The sequence below is a fragment of the Cnephaeus nilssonii genome, assembly GCF_951640355.1.
Source record: "Cnephaeus nilssonii genome assembly, chromosome: 12".
Lineage (NCBI taxonomy): Eukaryota > Metazoa > Chordata > Mammalia > Chiroptera > Vespertilionidae > Cnephaeus > Cnephaeus nilssonii.
Window position 1 is genome coordinate 59,016,841 of NC_137083.1, and position 23,400 is coordinate 59,040,240.

The window sequence follows — 23,400 nt, forward strand, 5'->3', positions numbered from 1 at the left end:
GATAAACAGAATAGAAGGCCACTCAGAAAAGGTGCTTCTAGCAAGAACCGTTAGACTATCTCAGGGGTGTTTTATTTATTTATTTATTTATTTATTTATTTATTTATTTATTTTTAAAATATATTTTATTGATTTTTTTACAGAGAGGAAGGGAGAGGGATAGAGAGTTAGAAACATCGATGAGAGAGAAACATCGATCAGCTGCCTCCTGCACACTCCCCACTGGGGATGTGCCCGCAACCAAGGTACAGGCCCTTGACCAGAATTGAACCTGGGACCCTTCATTCCGCAGGCTGACGCTCTATCCACTGAGCCAAACCGGTCAGGGCTCTCAGGTGTGTTTTAGATGTTTGTAGCATTGACAACCGTCGCCACTTGATTGTAAGATGCATTCATTTTAAGGGGCATCTTGATTTCATAGATAGTGAAGGAGGGGGGGATAAGCCTATGCACTGTATAGCTCGTGAAATACACTAAAGAGATAGAGGAGTGGTAATAGTGAAAGGATGTAAAACATTTTACTGAACAGAAGAAAGACTGGCGTCTGCAAATCGAGAGGCCTATTCTAGGAGGGATTGATGCGAAAAGATGCATGCCTAGTCCTAGGCTGCTCATGTTTCTGAACTTGAGGATCAAGAGAAACTTTTACATACTTCCTGACAGAAAAAAACCACTAATTTATGAAGAAGGAAGTTTAGGCTTTTCTTCTGCCAAACTGAAAACTAGGAGGTGGAATGACTTCTAGGGATTCCCGAGAAAAAGGACCGAAATCCCCAAATTCTGTGTTGAGCTCTCATTTACCTGTCAGGGTGAAAAAGAGACTTATAGATATGCAAGGATTTAGAGAATTTATTAGTGTTATCAGCTAGCAGCCAGAATCCATTAAGGAGACAAAACTCATCAGTTATTTTTATAAAGAGAATTTAATATAAGAATTGTTAATGAGGTATTTGAGCTGAAAAGGCAAAACTCCCCTCCCCCAACAACAACACTAAGTGTTGTTTAATAGAAACATAATCTGAACTATCTATGTAATTAAAAAAATTTTAGTAACCACATAAAAATAATAAAAGGAAATGGGTAAAAATAACTGAAAGGTATTTTATTTTCCCCAATATAACCAAAAGATTATTATTTGCAATAATCCAAAAGATTATTACTTGAAATTTATTACCGAGGTAACGAGATATATTACATTTCTATTTTCATGCTAAGTATTAAAAATCCAGTGTATAGTTTTTACTGACAGCATATCTCAGTTTGGACAGCTGCATTTCAGGGGCCATATGTGGATAACATTGATGGTACTGGACAGTGTAGCCCTAAGGTGTCCCTGAGGTAGCACTGGGCAGAAGCAGTAGGAGTCACTAAGATATTGGAGTTTGGGTGTCCCCAAAGTAGCACTGGGTGGAAACTGTAGTAGTCGCTAAGATACTGAAGTTTGGAGGGCAAAGGTGCTTTGAAACTGCAGCTCAGATATCTGAAGAGGGGTGCATCCTGGCTGGTGGGGCTCCTGTCTCTGAGTTAGGAGGCAAGGCCAGGGGTCTGGGACTCAGATCTTTGAGGAGCCTACTAGTGGGTAGAGCTGGTGTCTCCAGAGTGCGGGGTACATTGTGGTTGCTTTTGCAAGTGTGGGCAAACTGGATTAAACTGCTGCTGCAGGAGCAGGGTGCTGCTGCTGGGGTGAAGCAATGAGGCCTGAGTGACAGGAAAGGCTTAGACAGCAAGCAGGAGAGCAGCCTTTTCTTCCTCCAGCCTTGCAGTCCCCCTCTGGCTCCCCCTATTGGCGGAGCCTAACAGGGACCCAGCTGCTAAGCAGAGGATAGAAGGAGTGTGATGCTGGGAGTCATAGCTCAATATCTGACAGAGCGGTCCATCTTAGGAAAACGCTTAAAACGACAATTCTAACCACATTACACATTAATTACAACAGAGATCTTAATACAGAGAACTGCGGAGAGGAACGGAAGCACCCTTGGAGATCAGTCTTTGCATTGTGCACATGAATGATAGACCACATCCGAAGGTACTAATAAAAGGTGCTAGTAAGGATTCTTGAGATTGAAGAGAAATCCTTGAAAAGAAAACCTAAGAATTGTATGCATTTAAAAGCACTGCACTCTTTCTTAGCTAAGAGTTGTGTTGGAGGGAAAAGTCAAAGTATTCACATGATACCATCTTACTGAGTTTGCCAAGTGTAGTGGTTGAGAAAATAACAGAAATTGTGTTTTTAAACAATACTAGGGAAAAAGGGTGTGAATGTTCAGGAAGGGAATGATCACTCACTGCATGGAAAAATACCATAGATTTTTTGAGAGGGAAAGCGAACGTCTAGTAATTTGATATAACTGGGAAACAAGGAAAGGGAAAAAATATAAAATTAGTAGTAAACATAATATAAAAGGGAAGAAAAAAACTAAGTGTATCAGTGTTTATACTGTTAATAATTGTGACTGGCCACGGCTGCCGTTTAAAGATCAAGGCTGCCAGATTATGTTAAATACACATCACACACACCATGAGCTAAATGTATATGACTTACACTTAAAATAATTTGTTTTAACCTTAATAAAGGTTAAAGGTTACTAGATCAGCAAAGCTATACCAAACAAAAAGAAGCATCAGAAAAGGTACAATTGAAGGTTATAAGCACTGAAAGAATAAAGAAGCACAATAATGTAATGATAACAAGCACAGTTTATAAAGACAACAGTCATTAACCTTTATGCATCACTCAAATGAGCAGTTCAATATATGAATGAAAAATGATTAGAAATTCAAAGACTACTTGATTTAAAAAAAAAAAAAGGAATTTGTGTTTGTGTAATCATTCCTTCCTTAAAAATGTTTACTCTGGTCTCCATGAAGGAATGCGCTAAGCTTTAACATTAAAATGTCTATCCTGAGTAAAGGTGGAGTGAGTTAGGTGGTGTGTAAGTCTGAGATGGGCAGTGCAGGTAGAGGGGGAGAGGCTGTATTTTGATTCAAGCTTGAAAGTCCTTTGAAATAGGAAAGAAGTATTGATTCTTTCCCTCTGTAAGTCTTAGAATGGAGAATGATAATGTCTTATCTCTCTTTCTTCCTCTCTGGCCAAGTTTCCCAAGACTGACGAGTTTACCAAGGACATAATTTCAAAATATGTGTCCTACAAAAATGTCTCCTGTATGAAAAGGAAACATAAGCGCAAGACACTGTAAAAGGCAGGCATGCTGTATGTTTTGTATACATAAGGATACTAAGATGCTGTGATTCTAAGATACCAAGATGCTGTACATGTAAGGATACTAAGATGCCCAGTACCGTGAATATTATCCTAGTTTCTTATCTTCAGAAGGGAGCCATCTCACACGGTCATCTCTCCCTGCTGAAGCTGCCCATCTGGGAAGGGGCCAGTGCTTGCCAGAGGAGTTGATGGCTTGCCCTGCTGGACCAACTAAAGGGATTTACCCCACAGATGCCTGCATTTGACCTTAGTTCCTGTTTCCTGCAGCTGGCGCTGTGGCTGCCCTCCTCCAGCATCCAGCTGCAGCTCCATCCTGCGGGTGTTTGCAAGGGGGAGGGGCGTGGATACTTTCTAGACAAGTCTTTGGTGGTAACAGGTCATGTAGGGGCATTAGATCCCACTCCTTCTATAAAATAGTTCATTTTTAACCCTTTGCACTCGCTTGCTTTTTTCTCGATTCCTTTATTCTACTCGGGATTTAATTTTTTAAATACCCCAGATTTTACAAAGTGTGGCAGTAGAATAAAAAACTGGAGTTTCTTTTCATACAGACTTATTTATTTGGATTTTTTTATATTTTAAATTATGATACATTCAATACAATTCGACATACGAGCTGCTACCGATGCTAACCGTGTCGAGTCACACTCGACATCCGAGTGCAAAAGGTTAAGCCCTGCTGATGTGGCACAATTTAATAGTGTGTGTTTCTACTTCCCCACTCCTACCGTTGTTAAGTTGTATTTTGAATATTGTGCCAATTGGTATATCTTTTAAGATAAAAAGTACATTATTTTGGTTTAAGATGTCTCTAGCCAAATAAAGAAGCAGCTGTAGGTCCCTGTAGTAGAAGGAAGATAGGGGTGATTCAGTGTTGTGTAACTTGGAGAGTTTAACTGTGAATTCCTAAGGGAGAAGGGGGTGCATAGGCCCTAGGTATGGTGACATAACTTGTGAACTAAAATCAGAATTCTTTTCAAATATAAATGCATGTTTCAGTGCACTAGCAGAGAATATTTGCTAAGAAAATGGTCCCGACCCTAGCTGGTTTGGCTCAGTGGATAGAGCGTTGGCCTGCGGACTAAAGGGTCCCAGGTTCGATTCCAGTCAAGGGCACATGCCTGGGGTAGTGGGCTCGATCCCCAGTAGGGGTTGTGCAGGAGGCAGCCAATCAGTAATGTTTCTATCTTCTTTCCCTCTCCCTTCCTTTCTGAAATCAATTATATATATACTAGAAGCCCGGTGCACGAAATTCGTGCACGGCGGGGGGTTGTCCCTCAACCCAGCCTGTACCCTCTCCAATCTGGGACTCCTGGAGGGATGTCCGACTGCCCGTTTAGGCCCGATCCCACCAGGATCGGGCCTAAACGGGCAGTCGGACATCCCTCTCACAATCCAGGACTGCTGGCTCCCAACTGCTTGCCTGCCTGCCTTCCTGATTGCCCCTAACCGCTTCTGCCTGCCAGCCTGATCACCCCCTAACCACTCCGCTGCCAGCCTGGTTGATGCTTAACTGCTCCCCTGCCAGCCTGTTTGCCCCCAACTTCCCTCCTCTGCCAGCCTGGTCACCCCTAACTGCCCTCTCCTGCAGGGTTGATCACCTCGAATTGCCCTCCCTTGCAAGCCTGGTCCCTCTCAACTGCCCTCCCTTGCAGGCCGGGTGCCTCCCAACTGCCCTCCCCTGCTGGCCATCTTGTAGTGGCCATCTTGTGTCCACCTGGGGGCAGGATCTTTGACCACATGGGGGCAGCTATATTGTGTGTTGCAGTGATGATCAATCTGTATATTACTCTTTTATGAGATAAGATAGAGGCCTGGTGCACGGGTGGGGGCCAGCTGGTTTGCCCTGAAGGGTGTCCCAGATCAGGGTGGGGTTCTCTTGGGGCGTGGGGTGGCCTGAGCGAGGGGCCTGTGGTGGTTTGCAGGCTGGCCACACCCCCTGGCAACCTAAGCGGAGGCCCTGGTATCTGGGATTTATTTTCCTTCTACAATTGAAACTTTGTAGCCTGGAGCAGAGCCAAGCCTGCTGTTCCCTCCGGGGCGGCAGCCATTTCTGTGGCAGTTAATTCACCTTCTACAATTGAAACTTTGTTGCCTTAAGCGGGTGGGCCCGACCAGGGTGTGCTTTAAAGCTTTGCTTTCCCTGTTGCCGCCGGCAACCCTGGCCTGCTCTCTCAAGCTCCATTCTGTTGCCATTTGTTTGAATTTGTTTACCTTCTATAATTGAAACTTTGTAGCTTGAGTGGAGGCTTAGGCCTGCAACGGCTATGGAAAGCTTGGCTTGCTCTGTTACCTGGGAAACCTTGCTCTCTGTGGCTGTAGCCATCTTGGTTTGGGTTAATTTGCATACTTGCCCTGATTGGCTGGTGGGCGTGGCTTGGCTGGTGGGCGTGGCTTATGTAGCGGAGTGATTGTTAATTTGCATATTACCATTTTATTAGAGAAGATATATACATACACACACACACATACATATATACATACACTAATAAAAGGGTAATATGCTAATTACAGTGGACGTCTTCTGGACGTCCTTCCGGACAAAGCCACTGCGAGGGCCGGGCCAAGGCTCAGGCAATCTGTGGCATCTGCTGCGAGGGCCAGGCCCAGGCCCAGGCTCAGGCAAACCACAGTGGCTGCTGCAAGGGCCGGGCCGAGGCTCAGGCAAGCCTCGGTGGCTGCTGTGAGAGCCTGGCCCAGGTTCAGGAGCGGGCCCAGTCTCAGGCAGCTGCGAAGGGCTCAGGCTCAGGCAGCGAAGGGCCCAGGCTCAGGCCAGCAGTGGCAGCAGCAGCGGGGTAATGGGGGTGGGGCCTTCCCCTGATCCGCCAGCTCGCCTCCTGCAGAGGGAGGCCAGACTGCGGCTTAGGCTGGGGTGCCGAGGCAGAGACGTCAGGGTTGATCAGGCCGGCAGGGGATCAAGTTAGGGGCGATCAGGCAGGCAGGCAGAGGCAGTTAGGGGCAATCAGGCAGGCAGGCAGGTGAGCGGTTAGGAGCCAGCAGTCCCAGATTGTGAGAGGGATGTCCAGCTGCCGTTTTAGGCTCGATCCCACAGGGATCCAGACATCCCTCGAAGGGTCCCAGATTGGAGAGGGAGCAGGGTGGGCTGAGCCCCCTCCCGCCTGCCCCCATGCATGAATTTCATGCACTGGGCCTCTAGTGTGTGTGTGTGTGTGTGTGTGTGTGTGTGTGTGTGTGTGTGTATTTAAATCTTAAAAAAAAAGAACAAAAGAAAATGGTCCCAGAAAATGCAAGTCAAGTAGAACTTGTTCCCAAGTGAGAACTGAAATGGGGACTTTAGGTACAATGTAATACCCATTGTGGGCATGGTCGGCGATCACCTAGAAGGGGAGATGAGAATTGTTAGATTACGTCTGTGGGTGATCCTCAATAATAGTCGTAGGCTTCCAGTCCTGGGTTGAGTTTTCTTTCATCTGGCATCATTTTGAAGCTTTGCAGGAAAATCTCCAGATTGTGACTAAATTTTAGTGTGAATGAAAACAGAATCACTTATTCTTTTTTAAAAATATATTTTTTATTACTGATTTCAGAGAGGAAGGAAGAGCGAGAGAGAGATAGAAACATCAGTGATTAGAGAGAACCATCGATTGTCTGGAGAATCACTTATTCTTAATGTTCTTGTAGAAAAGAAGGTAACCTCGCTTATTAAACTCTGAGTGACATTCAAAATGACATTTATGTGGAAGTGTAGATGACCAAAATAAATGTCCTCTTGGGTACACCTCAGAACTAGGTAATAATGCTGGTAAAATAATACTGATTTACTATATGGTTAGCTGGATTGCAGTTTTTTGACTTTCTAAGACTGGGTTAGTTATTGCTGAGTTACCATTATATAAAGAGTACCAGTGTTCCATAGTATTAAACTGTGTTCATCCTCTGTATTCATTCTTTCAAAAATATTTATTGAATGTCTGCCAGAAGCCATGTAATTTTTAGTGTCTGGGCTATAGTGGTGCATAAGACAAAGTTCTTACCCCATGGCTCACATTCTAATATATACCCGTGTGTGTGTGTGTGTGTGTGTGTGTGTGTGTGTGTGTGTGTGTGTGTGTTTTATGTAAGACTGCAGGCTGCAAAGTCAGGCTGTCTGGCTATACCTCTCACTAGCCTTGTGACCTTGGGCAAATTATAACTTCAGTAAGCCTGGGTTTTACATAGCTTCTCTGTACCTCAGCCTCCTCATCTGAAATACAGTAATTTACTTGATAGGGCTTTTGTGAGGATTCAATGAGTTATACTGTACCTAGCACAAAGTAAGCATTAATAAATGCTAATTTCTTCATCTATTAAACATATAAATGTTGTATATAGATACATATAGATATAGCTATACTAATAAAAGGGTAATATGCTAATTAGACTGGGTCAATCAGACATCTTCTGGATGTCTGACTTCCTTCTGGACAGTTAGGGGGTGACCAGGTTGGCAGGGGGGTAGTTAGGGGGCGACCAGACTGGTAGGGGGGCAGTTAGGGGGCAACCAGGCTGGCAGGGGGGCAGTTAGGGGGCGATCAGGCCAGCAAGCAGAGGCAGTTAGGGGCGATCAGACAGGCAGGTGAGTGGTTAGGGCGATCAGGCAGGCAGGCAGGCAAGCGGTTAGGAGCCAGCGGTTCGGATTGCGAGAGGGACGTCCAACTGCCAGTTTAGCCCCCATCCCGCAGGGATCGGCCCTAAACCGGCAGTTGGACATCCCATGAGGGGTCCCGGATTGGAAAGTGTGTAGGCTGGGCTGAGGGCCCCCCCACCCCATTCACGAATTTCGTGCACAGGGCCTCTAGTATTAATATGGTTATATTAATGTATATCTTATGAATTTATTTTGAAAGCTCAATGGTTAAAAATTCCTTCCAGGATTTTAAATAATTTTAACTGAGAAGTATTAAGCTTGCTATGTACTTTTATTTTTGTAAGGTCTTACTAATAGAAAGCAGTATATTTATTCTGTCATTAATTTTAAGAGTCTTACAATTAGTTCGCTGAATTACCAGTTCAGCTTTTCTGTTACAAAAAAATGAACCGTAAACAGTATTTTGAGTGCTAGTTCAGCATGTTCTGACAAAGTATGATACATTAAAATAAAATTCATCATTAGCATTAAAAACGACCTCTGAGGTTGTAGGCCTTCATTTTTCTTTTCCAGTGTTGGAAACAGTCTTTCTGAGTCAAGTAACATTGCAGTACTTTGCAGATATTATCTGTGTATAATGGTCATAGTTCAATTTTAAATAAATCATTTCATCAAATCACTTTATCTCTAACAATGTCAGTTTCCCATTTATTCTCACCCATTATCTGAGGTTCTTATCAACTTTTCCTCAATAATATAATGACCTTATATATGAAATTATAAAGTAATTTTCTAAGCTAAAATTAGATAGAATTACTTCTGTGTCAACCTACATGAAGATAAATCTGAGTATTTGTGAATGGCCAAATGAGCAGTATATAAGTTCAGAGAAACATTTAGGACCACGTTGGGAAAGGGCTGATAATAATCTTGGCTCTGGCAAACTCTGGCCGGATATAATGATGAAAAATAAAAAATCTTGTTTTAGAATATAGTAATTATGAATAATACAGGGTTTTAAAACTGTCCTTAAATGACCACGAAGGTGAGTAATATAATGGGAACTAATTCCTACAGGGGTTTATTTTCAGAGGTTTGAGGAGCTTGGCTTGGGGAACCAGATCAGATCATCTGATGTCTTCTGTGCCCTTGTCCACATCTCAGTTTTTCTCCTGTAAAAAGGGGACATAATAATGCCTCTCCCATGGAAGGTAATGAAGTTGAATATATAAAAAATGCCTTGCTAAAGTTATCTTTAAAATGCCCTTCCCACCTTCTTAAACCCTTTTGGTTCTTTGGAATAAAACAATATTGGCTAGCTTTTATGTAGAAACCAAAATATATAGAACTAGATTTTATATATACTAGCTACCTGTGGGAACGGAATGTATATCAGTAGCTTGTTGTTATCATTTTTTTCATTTAAAAGAACAAGTTCTAATAATACTCATCAAAGGAGATTTGCTTGGTGTTTAGAAATTGATTTTGCTGGTGTATCTTAAATCTCTCACCTGAGTGAGAATATTCTAAGTTGCTAGGGCCTGTGGTATAAGGGCAGAGCAGCCTGGTATTTGTTTCGTTAAGCTTAGGCAAGCTATCCAATTACTTAATGCAAATAAGAAAAGTTTACACTAAACTCCTACTACTTTGCTTAAAACTCTAGATAATTTAAATGAGGAGAGATACGTATTTAAAGGAAGGAAATTTAAATGAAACTTAATATCACGGGCTTAATGTAGAATAATATTAGGCCAGGAGATCTGAAATAATAAGTGGGAAATGCCAATAAATAAAGAGAATGTGTTCTCCAAGATACTTGGCACGCGTAGTTTTATTTTGAGATAATTCTTAAATCTTTGGAAACCCAAGTTAATAATGAAAGACTTACTTTTATCTCTTGCCTTCTCTTCACCTAATGGGGACCTTAAAAGTGAAGTGCTGCCTCTCATTGTCAGTGAGCCCTTCCCCTTCTTTCTCTTGCAGAGTGTTTGCAAAACAACCTGCTCTGACTATAGCTCAGCTTTGGGTGGTAGCTTTCAGTGAGGCCCAGGAAGCAGGGTCATCTCTTTCGGCTCAGAATGGGATAGAAGTTGTTTGATCATATGAACATCTACCTTTCATAGATGACCATTGAATTAGGGCTGCTTGATGGAATATAAAGCCAAGGGCACTGAGAAGCGGCTCTGGAAAGACCTGCGAGTGTCTGAGAATACCAGCAGTTGTTCTTTGAAAAATTGTTGTGAAAGGATCTAAATGAATCAGTGAGCAAGGGAACTTATTAGAAGAAAATGTTGCTGTAAATTAATTTATTGGAGGGGGAGTTAGGGAGATGAGGAGTAATACAGCTTAGAAATTTTCAGTCTGTTGCTTTTACTTCTAAAGTGAAATAGGAAACCTCAACTAGTTACACCATTTATGTGAATTTGGCCCTTTAGAATAATTGGAAAGAAAGCAAAACTGTCTTCTAAAAGTTTCTAAGTTTGTTGTTGTTTTTTTTCTTCTAAAATTGCGAAGGTGATTTTAAGCTTTAGTGGAACCTTTAAGCCTTGCATTAATTTTTATTGAAAATTGTGTGTGTTGTGTGTGTGTCTGTGAGTGTGTTGTGGGGGATGTGCCTGTGTTTTAAGAGCGCTCCCTCTGTGTCCCTAGATCTGCCAACCTTTGGTCTCTGAAACAGCAGTCACAGAACTCTAGGACACTGTCCTTCCTATGTTGCTAAGTTAATATTAATTAGGTTTCAATTCAAATATCAGCTCCCATTCATATAATTTCACAGTATTCGCACTTTGTATAAATAATGTTTTTTTTCAGAGTTTGAGCTTCTTGAGGGTAAGGACTGTCTCTTTTGCTCATCATTTTATTCTCAGTAACCAGAATAGTGTCTGTCACCTAATAATTATATATTGAATGAATTTGTGAATCCCATTTATTCTGACTTAGCATACAGTTTTTATCAAGTAGTAGGAAATTCGAAGAATGAGACTAAGAAATATAAGTGCCCACTGAGAAAATGATAAAATTTGGAGTAAACACTCCATAGTTCCATTTATTCCCTGTTATCACTTTTCTCAAGAGTTTTAATGGAATGGGGAATAATATATTCAATGTATGATGCTTGTAAAACTTTTAACTGAAAGGGACCTTAGGATTATATGTAGTTATATATATATATATATATATATATATATATATATATATATACACATACACACACATATACATATATATATAATATGTAGTTCAATCTTCAAATTTTAAAGCTGGGAAAACTGAAGTTTATTAAATTGTACAGCTATGTTGCTGGTAAGTAATGAGAATTTGTTCTGGGACCTGCTCCTAAACTTCTAAAGATGTAGGCCTGTTCATAAGGATAAATGAAAGTAAATGTAAGAATTAAGAAAGGAAAATAATTTTCTTTTTAGTCAATTTGTGCCACTCCCAGTCTCTCTGCAGCCAAGAATCAAGCATAGTTAGGTACAGTATTCCAGAGGCTATGATAGCATAGGATATAGAATATCTTTTATATTGAAAATATTATAACATCCTACTGTTTTAAGTGACTTAGAATAGTCTGAGATTAAATCACACTGGTGACAATTAAAACATGGTAGCTTGGCCCTGTAGGGTTCAAATCGTCTAGTTGTTTCTAAAATTGTGTTTCTACAGCTGGTTTTCGTGTGTTTTTTTTTCTGAGGTTGGAAATATGCCATTCATTTCTTCATGGACGGGTACATTCAAAAGTATTTGAACACCTTACCATGTGGCAGCGACTGTTAAAAGCATTGGGGATAGCCCGGTCTGTGTGGCCCAGTGGTTGAGCATCAACCCATAAACAAGGAGGTCATGGTTCGATTCCCAGTCAGGGCATATGCCCAGGTTGTGGGCTGGATCCCCAGTAGGGAGCGAACAGAGGCAGCCAATCGATGATTCTCTCTCATCACTGATGTTTTTATTTCTCTATCCCCCTCCCTTCCTCTCTTTGAAAAAACAAAACAAAACCCAAATATTAAAAAAATGTGTCTATATATATATAAAAAAAAGCATCAGGATATAGCAGTGAACAAAAGCAGACCAGATCCTTGCCCTTGGGGCAAAGAAAGAAAGTCACATGAAAGGATGGGGCTGCCAGGTCATTATTGCCAATTTTTGATTTTAGAAGCCCTTGACGATAATAAAAAGAAAATAGAACTTTTTATTGATGAAAAATTGGAAAACAAAGATAGAGAAAACAAAGCTATATGTGGTGAATTAGGAGATTTTTCTTCTTTTCAGAAAATCACTGCTTTCTCTGTATTTCTGACCCCATAGTGGGTATTATTGCTGCTACTTACCTAACGTGTTGATTGCTTATTCTGTCACAGGCATTGTGCTAAGTGCTTTGAGTATATAGAACCCTGTAAGGTAGGGATTATACCATCCATTTTACTCTTGAGAATAACAGGACCCAGGGAGGTTCGCTAAGTACTTACTCAGCTAGTAAGCAGTCGAGCCTTGATTTGGACCCAGGAGTCAGTGACCAGAGTTTATGCATCTGGGCCAAGTATTAAGTATTGCAAGCTGTATAACCTATATTTTTTATTATTACAGTAAAGGCTTTTGTGCTCAATTTTTTGCTTTTATTTCATTAACTTGCCAAAACTTCATGATATTTCTTAAAGTTCAGCCACTTTTAACTCCTTGTGTAATTAAAATTTATGCCATATGCAAGTAAATGCAGAAAAAATATGTATTTATTATGAAAATAAACTTTTAAAAAATGTGATATACCAAATATGGTAGACATGAGAAAAGTCTAGTGTGTAGAATTCATTTTATAATGTAATGTTTATACTAGTCTTCTATATGTATCTAAAGTGAACATAGTGCTTGCCATATAGTAGGTGATCCATAAATTATAGTAATTTTTAGTATTTTCATTTCCACTTCACTTGTAAAGTAGGTAATAATTTTTACTTTCAGGTGATATGCTTTTAAAATACTTTTTAACAGCACAGGATGGTAACCTGATTCAGTAACCTCAGCATTCATACGTGGACCTCTTCCTTTTTGATGTTGCTCTCCTTTTATATATCTCCAGGATTTATTTGGGTAAAAGTACATTTTGGTAATTGAGAGCTGAGGCCCACGAACTTGAGTATGCATCAGAATCACCTGGCAGGCTTCCTGCAAGACAGTTTTCTGTCCACCCGAGTTTCTGATCCCAGTAGGTGTGGGGTGTGTCTGAGGATTTGCTTGGTATTCTCCCAGGTGCTGCTGTGCTGGTTTGTGGACCATCCTTTTAGAACTGCCACTCCACAAGTGACATGACTTCTAACTATGGCTGTCCTCTTACAATCATACATGCCCAGTGAGTTAACCTGTGCAATCATGATGTTGCTGTTCTTATTGTGAAATTTATTTTGATATGATATAGAGAAATTTGGTTATAAGTATAATTGCTCTTTATTGCTTAAGAAAAGCAGTTGCTTTTGCATTAGACAATTTCAAAGTGCTGGTTTTAATTTGTTTCTATTCATCTTTATTCAAGAACACAAAAGCACGCAGGTTTAATTTTTAGGGGGAGGAAAGCATTATAACTTTGGAATATATTTTACAAGGTGATTTTATCTGTTATAATTGATTTCTGAGAATTATAGTGTATCAGGATGACATAGCAATTTAAAAATAGCAACACAAACTGTTTTCTTTTGCTCTTTTCAAGAATTCTTCCTTCCTTCCTTGCGCCCTCCCTCCCTCTTTCCTCCCCTCCTTCCCTCCTTCCCTCCCTCCCTCCCTCCCTCCCTCCCTCCCTCCCTCCCTCCCTCCCTCCCTCCCTTCCTTCCTTCCTTCCTTCCTCTGGCCCTCACCCTAGGATATGTTGACTGATTGTAGATAGAGAAAGAGATGGGGGGAGGAGAAAGAGAAAGAGAGAGAGGGAGGGAGAGAAACATTGACTGGCTGCCTTCCTTACATCCCCCTGACTGGGGATCGAACCCACAACCCAGGCATGTGTCCTGACTGGGAATCAAACCATGACCTTTTGGTTCACAGGAGGATGCTCCAACCTACTGAGCCATACCGACCAGGGCTTAAGAATTTTTTAAAATTAAAATTTGATAGATTAGTACTGAGTTCCATTTGTTATTCATCATTTTTGCTTATAAAGTAGGTTTCACTGAGAATTTCACTTACACCAATATAACAATTGTACCTTTTCTTTTCAAAGCATGGCTTAAACCTTTGGGGATATGATGGTATAGAGGGGTTATTCTCTCCAAGAAGAAAAGGCAATCAGAAAATCTTTGTCCATGAAATTAAACTGAAATGTACACTCAATTATCTGAATACCTTTCAGTGCCAGGCTCTATGGTGAAGATCGGTGCCAAAGTAATTTATCTTTTTCATGCACAATGAGGGGTTTTAGTGGATTGTAAGTTAACATGACCTAATTGTGTGATGAGGTTTCTGATAAATCTAATGCAATAAGATGCTTTATTAATACAATTAGCATTGTGTGCAAGTTTTGGGAGGTACAGTTCTGCTGTTTTATTTTGCTAGACCTGCCTACAGTGTTACATTTGGTGTAGTGCTAAGGGACAAATTGGAGTGGTTCCAGAGGTGAGGAGCCCTGCTGTTGAAAGGTCTGGCCAGTTTTGCATATGAGGGTTGTTGGAAAATGGGAGTAATTCACTGGGTGGGAAGTTATCTTTTTTTTTTTTAAATATATTTTTATTGATTTCAGAGAGGAAGGGAGAGGGAGAGAGAGATAGAAACATTAATGATGAGAGAGAATCATTGATCAGCTACCTTCTGCATGCCCCTGCACTGGGATCAAGCCCACAACCCAGGCATGTGCCCTGACCGGGATTTGAACCATGACCTCCTGGTTCATAGATAGATGCTCAACCACTGAGCCACGCCTGCTGGGCCGGGAAGACATCTTAATTGTGATTTTAGTTCTCTGCTGTAATATAAGATCGATGAGGACTGCGACATGTTCACCTTGTTTAGCACTGTGTCATCAGTGCCTCCTACAGTGTCTGCTATGTATTCAAAACACAGTTGATTTCAGTCAGTTTTGAGGGGAAGAGATGGCCACCTTCAAATATTGGTCTTATAGATGCTTGTTAATTAGATTTATTACTTACTAGATGCCCAATGCACGAAGATTCGTGCAAGAATGGGCCTTCCTTCCCCTGGCTGCCGGCACCGCCTTTGCTCGGGCCTGGAGCCGCCTTTCGGCCTTCGCTCCGGTCCGGAGCTGCCTTTCCAACTTCCCACACTGCCCAGAGGCCTGGAGTGGCTAGGGCGGTGCGGAAAGCCTGCGTCCCGCCCCCGGCCGCTCAGTGCCTGTGTATGCAAATTAACCCGCCATCTTTTTGGGTTAATTTGCAGACTCACTCCTGATTGGCTGGTGGGCATCGCAAAGGTACGGTCAATTTGCATCTTCCTCTTTTATTAGTGTAGATATCTCTGGAGGACATATGGTGGCATCAGGGAATTTTTAGGCGGTCAGATTTCAGTTTTACATAAGAAGAACTTTGTAATACTAGCTTAGCAATCACACTGGTAAACTCCATGTATTTAATTCTGTTATTTTAAATGCTCAGGGAAGGGCTGCATGGGGATTTACTAGAAAATAAACCTGCTTTTGATAAACTGTTGTCAAGATGAATTCAGCTGTTTCTCTTTTTATTTAAGTATTTCATTAAAAAATAATGTCAACTAATGAATGTTTTCTTTCTAATTTAAACCTTTCTTGTCTTTTCAGACTAAAGCAAAGCAAAGAACTGGACCGAGAGAGGGCTCTTGCCAATGAGCAGTTAACCAGAGCTATTCTCCGTGAGAGGATATCGAGTGAGGAGGACCGCTCGAAGGCAAAACACCTGGTGAGCAGGAAACAAATAGTGGAAATGTCTTGTCTACAAGGAAACCTCTGATGTTTGGGGAAACCTACATCAACTTTTAGAGTTGATAAAATTCATGTTCTCTTTGCTTAGATTTCCTTGATTTTTGCCTTTTACAAGTAGTTGACAATTCGCTGAGATTAACCAGGAAGGGCTTAAAAAGACAGGTAACTTCAGAATTATTGAAATAAAGTCAACACAGAGACATAGGTACATGCATGTTGCCTGAAGGGATATTTTGCGTGTGTGTGTGTGTGTGTGTGTGTGTGTGTGTGTGTGTGTCCCTCCTTCCTCACTTTTGATTTTATTGTATTGGAAATCTCTGGGGTGAGCAGCCTCACTTGTTTCTATGCTTCTGACGACTGCCAGATGTTAGTCTGGGACAGTGGTCGGCAAACTCATTAGTCAACAGAGCCAAATATCAACAGTACAACGATTGAAATTTCTTTTGAGAGCCAAATTTTTTAAACTTAAACTTCTTCTAACGCCACTTCTTCAAAATAGACTCGCCCAGGCTGTGGTATTTTGTGGAAGAGCCACACTCAAGGGGCCAAAGAGCCGCATGTGGCTCGCGAGCCGCAGTTTGCCGACCACGGGTCTGGGAAGTCTCCAGCAAAGGTGAGGAAGGTTGGATCAGTCACTTTCTAGGCTTTAGAAAGGGGGAAACATTGTGCAAGGGCTTTGAGAAACCAAAAGAAATAATTAAAACACTTTTTTTTTAATTTAAAGAAAAGATGATATAAACATGTCTAAAAATAATTATTAATAGAAGAAAATGTAAAAGGCATTCATCAATTTGTCATTATAATGCAACTACTCCTTGTATTGGTTGTGTGTCCCTCTAAACAGTTTAAAAAATGTTTTTATTGATTTTAGAGAGGAAGGGAGAGGGAGAGAGAAAGAGAAACATTGATGAGTGAGAGAGAAACATCAATTGGCTGCCTCCTGCATGCCCCCTAGTTTGGATCAAGTCTGCAACCAGGGCATGTGCCCTGACCAGGAATTGAACTTGTGACCTCTCAGTGTCCTTAGTTTAGCCGGTAATTGGAAATGGTTGAAAATTTTAAGAAAAGGGCCAGTTTCTGTTCTCTTATTCTTTCTCTCAGTCTTTTCTTTGGGAGGCTAACCTTTGACTGTATACCAGTAGAAACAATTAAAGGAAGTTAGCATGTAATGAGTCCATTACTTGAGTGACTCATCCAGGATCCAGGCTGAATGGGTAGACGTGAAGCTGGAATAGAGGTGATGGATTAAGAAAGAAATGTCAAGGGCCTGGCTGGTAGCCATCATGAAGGGCGCACATGTTGATTGGAACTGAGGCCAAGACATGCGGAAGGAGAGCCAGGGGGATGATTTCAGAATTAAAGGCAGCAAGTGTTGAGTAATTCGATCATTGATTATATCTCCTGTACTCCTGAGAGTCATCTACACTAATGTCACAGCCTCCCAATTTGAGGGCCAGGGATGGAATGGAGAGGGTTAATAGTGCTGATGCGGAAGGAAGGCTGGGATCGAGCTTCTCATTTCTAGCAGGTAGAAGAATCCTTGGTTGGCATTTTTCTTTGTGGCACCGTATTTTTCTCTTGTCTTTGAGACTATTTTTGTGCCTAAATTTGGACATATTGTTATGTTCTTTTAGTTCAGGGAGATAAGCAAGATTGGGATTTAAGAACACATTAAACATACACACATGCATATGACAAAGCATAAAAGGAGTTTTCACCAAAAAATGTGAAAATATAAGAATTTCTTATTTAACAGTAACTAAAATACTATGTAATGTATTGTAAGCTTGGTTGGAATAGCTATCTTCAGCCCATTTTTCTCTTTGTAACTTGCAAATCTTGTGTATTGCACACATATATTTTAGCACATTAAGCATAAGAAACTGGCCTTGTATGTTCTGTTTTGTTAAGTCTCGTCTTTGTGATTCTGGGGATGTAGAATACAGATGGCAAATTGCCATGCTCTCAACTCCTGAATTTCAGCATCTATTATAATATTAGCCAAATAAAGCCTCAAAGCCCTTAGGGAATAAAAGTAGAATTTATACAATAGGATCATCACTGAGTCAGAGGATCCTGTCCTGGCTTTAGTGTTCTCAGACATCTGAGTGACAGTTCCTGACCACAGCAAGGTGGCTGCCTAACTGTTTTACCAAATTATCCCCTTTGTTGTTATTACTCATTATTATAGAAGGCATGCATATTTAGTGAGTAAAGATCAGAAAATAAATACAAAAAATATTAACCCACTTAAATTACCACTATCCAGAGATAGTTAGGTTAAGTTTCTGGTTTATTGTTTTTATATTTATTTTCACATTCCACTAAGTCTCTATAAAACATTTATATTAATATGGGTATATGTATACACACAAACATAGGTGATAATAAACTTAGTCTTGTATAACTCTTACAATAACCTTCATTTAAAAAAATTAGACTTCATATGATAAAGGTCTTTCTATACCAATCCTACCTAATAAAAGAGTAATATGCAAATTGACCACACCTCCACTACACCCAAGCCACGCCCACCAATCAAGCCACACCCACCAGCCAATCAGAGATTGTATGCAAATTAACCCAACAAAGATGGCGGTTAATTTGCATACGCAGGTGCTGATTGGCCTGGGTCCCGGGAACATCCTCAGGACCCAGGCTGCTCCTAGCCTGTAGGCCCATAGGCCCTGAGCGGCAGGAGTCCCAGAACTCCCCCTGGCCACTCGGAGCCTATGAGTGCAGGCTCCAAGCGGCTGGGGGCGGGGCGGGAACGTCCCCGCATCACTATGGTGACGTCCCCGCCTGTAGCCACTTGGGAATGCTCTAGCACCAAGCGGTGGTTTGGGTCCACGCCCCCAGCCTGGGGTCTCAAGCCAGCGGCGGCGCTGGCACCCATGTGGTGATCAGGCCCGTGCCACCAGCCTGGGTTCTCAGCCACTGAGTCACACCAGCCAGGCAGATGTGGAGGAATCTTAATTGTTTCTTTTTTTTTATATATATTTTATTGATGTTTTACAGAGAGGAAGGGAAAGGGATAGAGAGCTAGAAACATCTATGAGAGAGAAATATCAATCAGCTGCCTTCTGCACAGTCCCCACTGGGTATGTGCCCCCAAGCAAGGTACATGGCCTTGACTGGAATCGAACCTGGGACCCTTGAGTCTGCAGGCCGTTGCTCCATCCACTGAGCCAAACCAGTTAGGGCTGTCCAATATGTTAAAGAAAAAACCCTATCTAATAAAGAGGGAATATGCAGGGGAGGGCATTTGGGGGTAACCGGGCTGTCAGGGGAGGGCAGTTGGGGATGATCAGGTCAGCAGGAGAGCAGTTAGGCGTCGATCAGGCTGGCAGGGGAGTGGTTAGGGGTGATCAGGCTGTCAGGCAGAAGCGGTTAGGGGCAATCACGCAGGCAGGCGACCAGTTGGGAGCCAGCAGTCCAGGATTGTGAGAGGGATGTCCGACTGCCTCTTTAGACCTGGCAGTCGAACATCCCCCGAGGGGTCCCAGATTGGAGAGGGTACAGGTTGGGCTGAGGGACACACATAGCCATGCACGAATTTCGTGCACCGGGCCTCTAGTAAGTATATATGTGTGTAGTCACTTTTAGTGGTTGAATGTATTTAACTGGATTTTTCTTTGATTTATTAAAATAATACAGTGACTCAAGGAGATATTTGTATGCCCATGTTCATGGCAGCATTTAGAAAACTTGGGGGATATAAAAATTACTGAGGACCCAGCTCATCATATCCACAAGGACGGCCATTGTAAAAAAGACAACAACAAGATTGGCAAGGATGTTGTGGCAATATAAAATGGCACAGCCACTGTGGAAAACAGTATGGCAGCTTTTCAAAAAATTAAAAATAGAATTACCATATGTTTCAACAATCCCACTCATGGCTGTTTATCCAAAAGAATTAAAAGAGTGACTCAAGGAGGTATTTGTATGCCCATGTTCATGGCAGCATTATTCACAAATAGCTACAAAGTGAAAGCAACCCAAGTGTACTGTAGATGGATAAACAAAACCATGGTCTATACAGACAGTGGAATGTTATTCAGCCTTAAAAAGGAAGGAAATTCTGACACATTATGCAACATGGGTTAACCTTGAGGTCCTTGTGCTAAGTGAAATAAGCCAGTCACAAAATGACAAATACAGTGTGACTCTACTTACATGAAGTGTCTAGAGTAATGAGATTTATAGAGACAGTAAGTAGAAGGGTGGTTGCTGGTGCTGGCAGGGAGGGAGGAGTGGAGAGCTTTTTAATGGGTATGGCATTTCAGTTTTGCAGGAAGAAGAGAATTCTGGAGATTGATTGCACAACAATGAGAATGCGCTTTATATTCTTGAACTGTACATTTCAAAATGGTTAAGATGGTAAATCTTGTTATGTGTATTTTACCAAAATTAAAAGTTAGAAAAGAATTACTAAAGATGTAACCAATATTGCACATATTTTTCTGTTCAAAATGGTTTAGGTGGACAATTTAATTCTAACATGTATTACTCCATTCCTTATTATTAACTAGATTATTTTTAATCGCTGAGTACCATCCAGGTTTCCAGATTCTGTATCCCACCACCTTGTAAAATGAGTGGCGTGGAACTTCAAGCCTGCCGTTGTCCCTTTACTTTCGTGACCCTGAGCTGGGGAAGCAGGCATCCTCAGAACCATGATCCCTGCAAGTCACCCAGGGAACGTTAGCATTGCTCTGCTGTGAGTGCTGGGCTACCCTTGCTGCATTCTCAACCCTAATACGTGGGGCGCTGAGTGAGGGCCAAACATTGATTTGTTCTTCTTTATTTAGAACCCAAATGTTGCAGCCTGTAAGAAAGTAAAGGTTAGGTTTCACACATTTGAAGGAATTGGAAAGCTGTCTTTCTGGAGAACTAGAGAAAAACACACACACAACTGATATGGTGTTGGTGCTGTGAAATAAAACGAACTCCTCCCTCCCCCCTCGTCTTCCTCCACCCACTAGCTGTTGACATTTGGATTGCTGTCTCCTTAGACGTGAATCCAGCCTTTTCTTCCCACAGTTGTAGATGCTGGCTTTCTTAAAGCTCTTTGAAGGGCAAAGTCATGGTGGTCCTGTTGTTGAAGTTTCAAAATAGGATCAGATCGAAATTTTCCCTTTTAGAAGAATTGCTTTAGCTGGAGAAGCAGTCAAGTCCTGCTCTAGATTCAAGAAGGGTATCCCAGCCGCCCATTCTACCTCTCAGCGAACGGTACCAGTATTTCAGTCAGCTGATTTCACCCCGAAATTTTTGGGGAGCCAGTTCACTGATAATTTTATGCACATAAAATGTTAATTAAATCCACAGTAAAGCTGTGCTGCTTAGGAGCAGGAAAGCACCTGTTCCTAAGAGTGAAGACTAAATAAGAGGAAACCTGTAAAGTTAACGCAACATGACATTTTATGTGATGTTTAAGATCTCGTACAGATCAATCTAATATTTGCTGTGTCATTAGATTTTTTTTTTTTTTTATCACAGAGCAGGGAGCTGTATTTTTTTGACTTTGCAAATATATTTGATTTCTTTTTAAAATGTCAATTAAAATTTGATTGACTTCTTTTTCTCTCATTAGGCTGTTTTAACATTAGTCATTTCTTATCACCACATAATTATGTGGTATTGTCTTTTTAAATTTAAACTTGAAAAGAAGCCCTGCTTTACTTACTTAAGGGGATAGTTATTGAAATATTCTGGAGTTTACAGACATACATGTGAAATAATTTTCTTCCTCTTAGGACAGATGCTTTACTGAGTGCTTACTGGATGCTAGATACTGAAGATATAGAAATGAAGAAGACAAAATCCTGTCCTTAAGAAATTCACAGTAAAATGTGGGAGATATACTTAAAATAATGTTAAAAAGTGTTAAGTCTGTTATAGAGCCATGCTACTTATATTTTTGTGAGAATTCTCACTTTTGTGAAAGCAGGGACTTTTTTTTTTTTTTTAACTCATTGCTGTTTTTTCATTTATTCACATTCAAATTTATTTCACACATTCAAGTGCCTAGTATGTGCCATTGCCCAGCAAAGAGTCAACAGTCAGTGAATACATGCTGATGAAGTAAATGAAGGCTTGAATCTACTTAAGCCTGTAAGTGGGAGGAGAGGAAAAGGGGAGGAAGATTTCCTAGGCAAGTGGTGCCTGAGCTGAGGCCTGCAGTGAGTGTAGGAATGCACTTCGCAGGGGGGAGTGGGGATGGTCCAGCCTGTGATATTGCAGGCAAAAGCATGGGGACAATGGGACACTACAAGGGATGGCCGAGTGGGAAGGGCAGTGCAAGGGGTGTTGAGGGATGAGGCAGAAGAAGTTGGTTAAGGTCCTGAGTTTCATAGAACCCAAGGTTTGAAGGGGACAAATGAAATGGTTAGATGGGCATTTTTAAAAATATATATATTTTATTGATTTTTTACAGAGAGGAAGAGAGAGGGACAGAGAGCCAGAAACATCGATGAGAGAGAAACATCGATCAGCTGCCTCCTGCACACCCCCTACTGGGGATGTGCCCACAACCAAGGCACATGCCCTTGACCGGAATCGAACCCGGGACCCTCGAGTCCGCAGGCCGACGCTCTATCCACTGAGCCAAACCGGTCTCGGCTAGATGAGCATTTTTTGATAGCTCATTCTAGCGACAGGTGAAGGATGAAATAGAGGAAGAAATGAATGGAGCAGTCATTAGTCAGATCATTAGATATTTTGGTCCCTTTCAACATTCCCCTCCATCACAAATTTGTTAAACACCTACTGTGTGCTAGGCACCGTTAGTTGCTAGAGAAGATGCACAGATGAATTCAATCTGGTTGCTTTCCCTCACAGTCTCCAGTCAAGTGTAGGGTTTGTGGGGAAAAGCATTCTTACCTTTGGTTTTGTTTTTCTATTTATGTTACAATTTTGAATTTGTAAAAACCTGATAGTATTTAGAAAAAAAACAAAACACTACAAAATTAAGTCAGGTGAATGCATAAATCTAGTTTTTGCAAATTTAAGCAACTGTTTCACCAAAATGTCACTTTTTCTTTCCCAGTTTCCTTTTTGTCTGCAATGTGCCAGTGATGCAATCAACAATTGATTAATTTTGTGCTGTGTCCTTTTCAGTGTTTTGTTTGTGCTTCAAACTGTGACAGTTGAAATTTCATGGTAAAAGAGAAAAATGTTTAGAATTTGGGATATGGAGGGAAATGACTAAATCAGAGGAAGTAGATAAGAATACCACTGCTGCCCACGTATAAGTGAGGCCCTGCCCAAGGGCAAAGGATACAGTTGGGGTTGTAATTTTGCTGTGATCAAGAAGGTTAATGCTTAAAAGTTCTGTGTGAAAAAACAGTGAGTGATCAATTGGGGCTTTTAGTATCGTTAATTATCCAGGGGAATGAGTGACAGTGTAGCAGCAGTTACCCTGGGTTCTTTTATTGGGCACTTAAAGATAGTTAAATTTTATTTTTTGCTATTTTTTGGGCGCAAGTTACTACTTTGATTTTAACTTCTATTAATGCGATCCCTCTGGTTATATATGCTTTGTGCTGGTTTTCTTGCTATAGACCCTGAGCCCCAATTGTTTTGACATGCATTGAGTATTAATTTGCTTTCAATTCCAAAAATGAAGTTGGTGATTCTGAGTTGTGCTTTTGAAAACTATTTAAATATAGAATTTCTACTTTATGTTTGGGGATC

At 41.2% G+C, this 23,400-nt stretch overlaps 1 protein-coding gene across 1 annotated transcript in view; it reads left to right on the top strand.

Annotated features, from left to right (window-relative positions):
• Positions 1–23,400, top strand: part of CHCHD3 (coiled-coil-helix-coiled-coil-helix domain containing 3) — a 273,184-nt gene that overhangs the window by 89,093 nt on the left and 160,691 nt on the right. Inside the window, exon 4 of the mRNA XM_079786590.1 lies at positions 15,562–15,679. Within this exon, the coding sequence (XP_079642716.1) occupies positions 15,562–15,679 (118 nt within the window). The remainder of the gene's footprint in view (positions 1–15,561; positions 15,680–23,400) is intronic.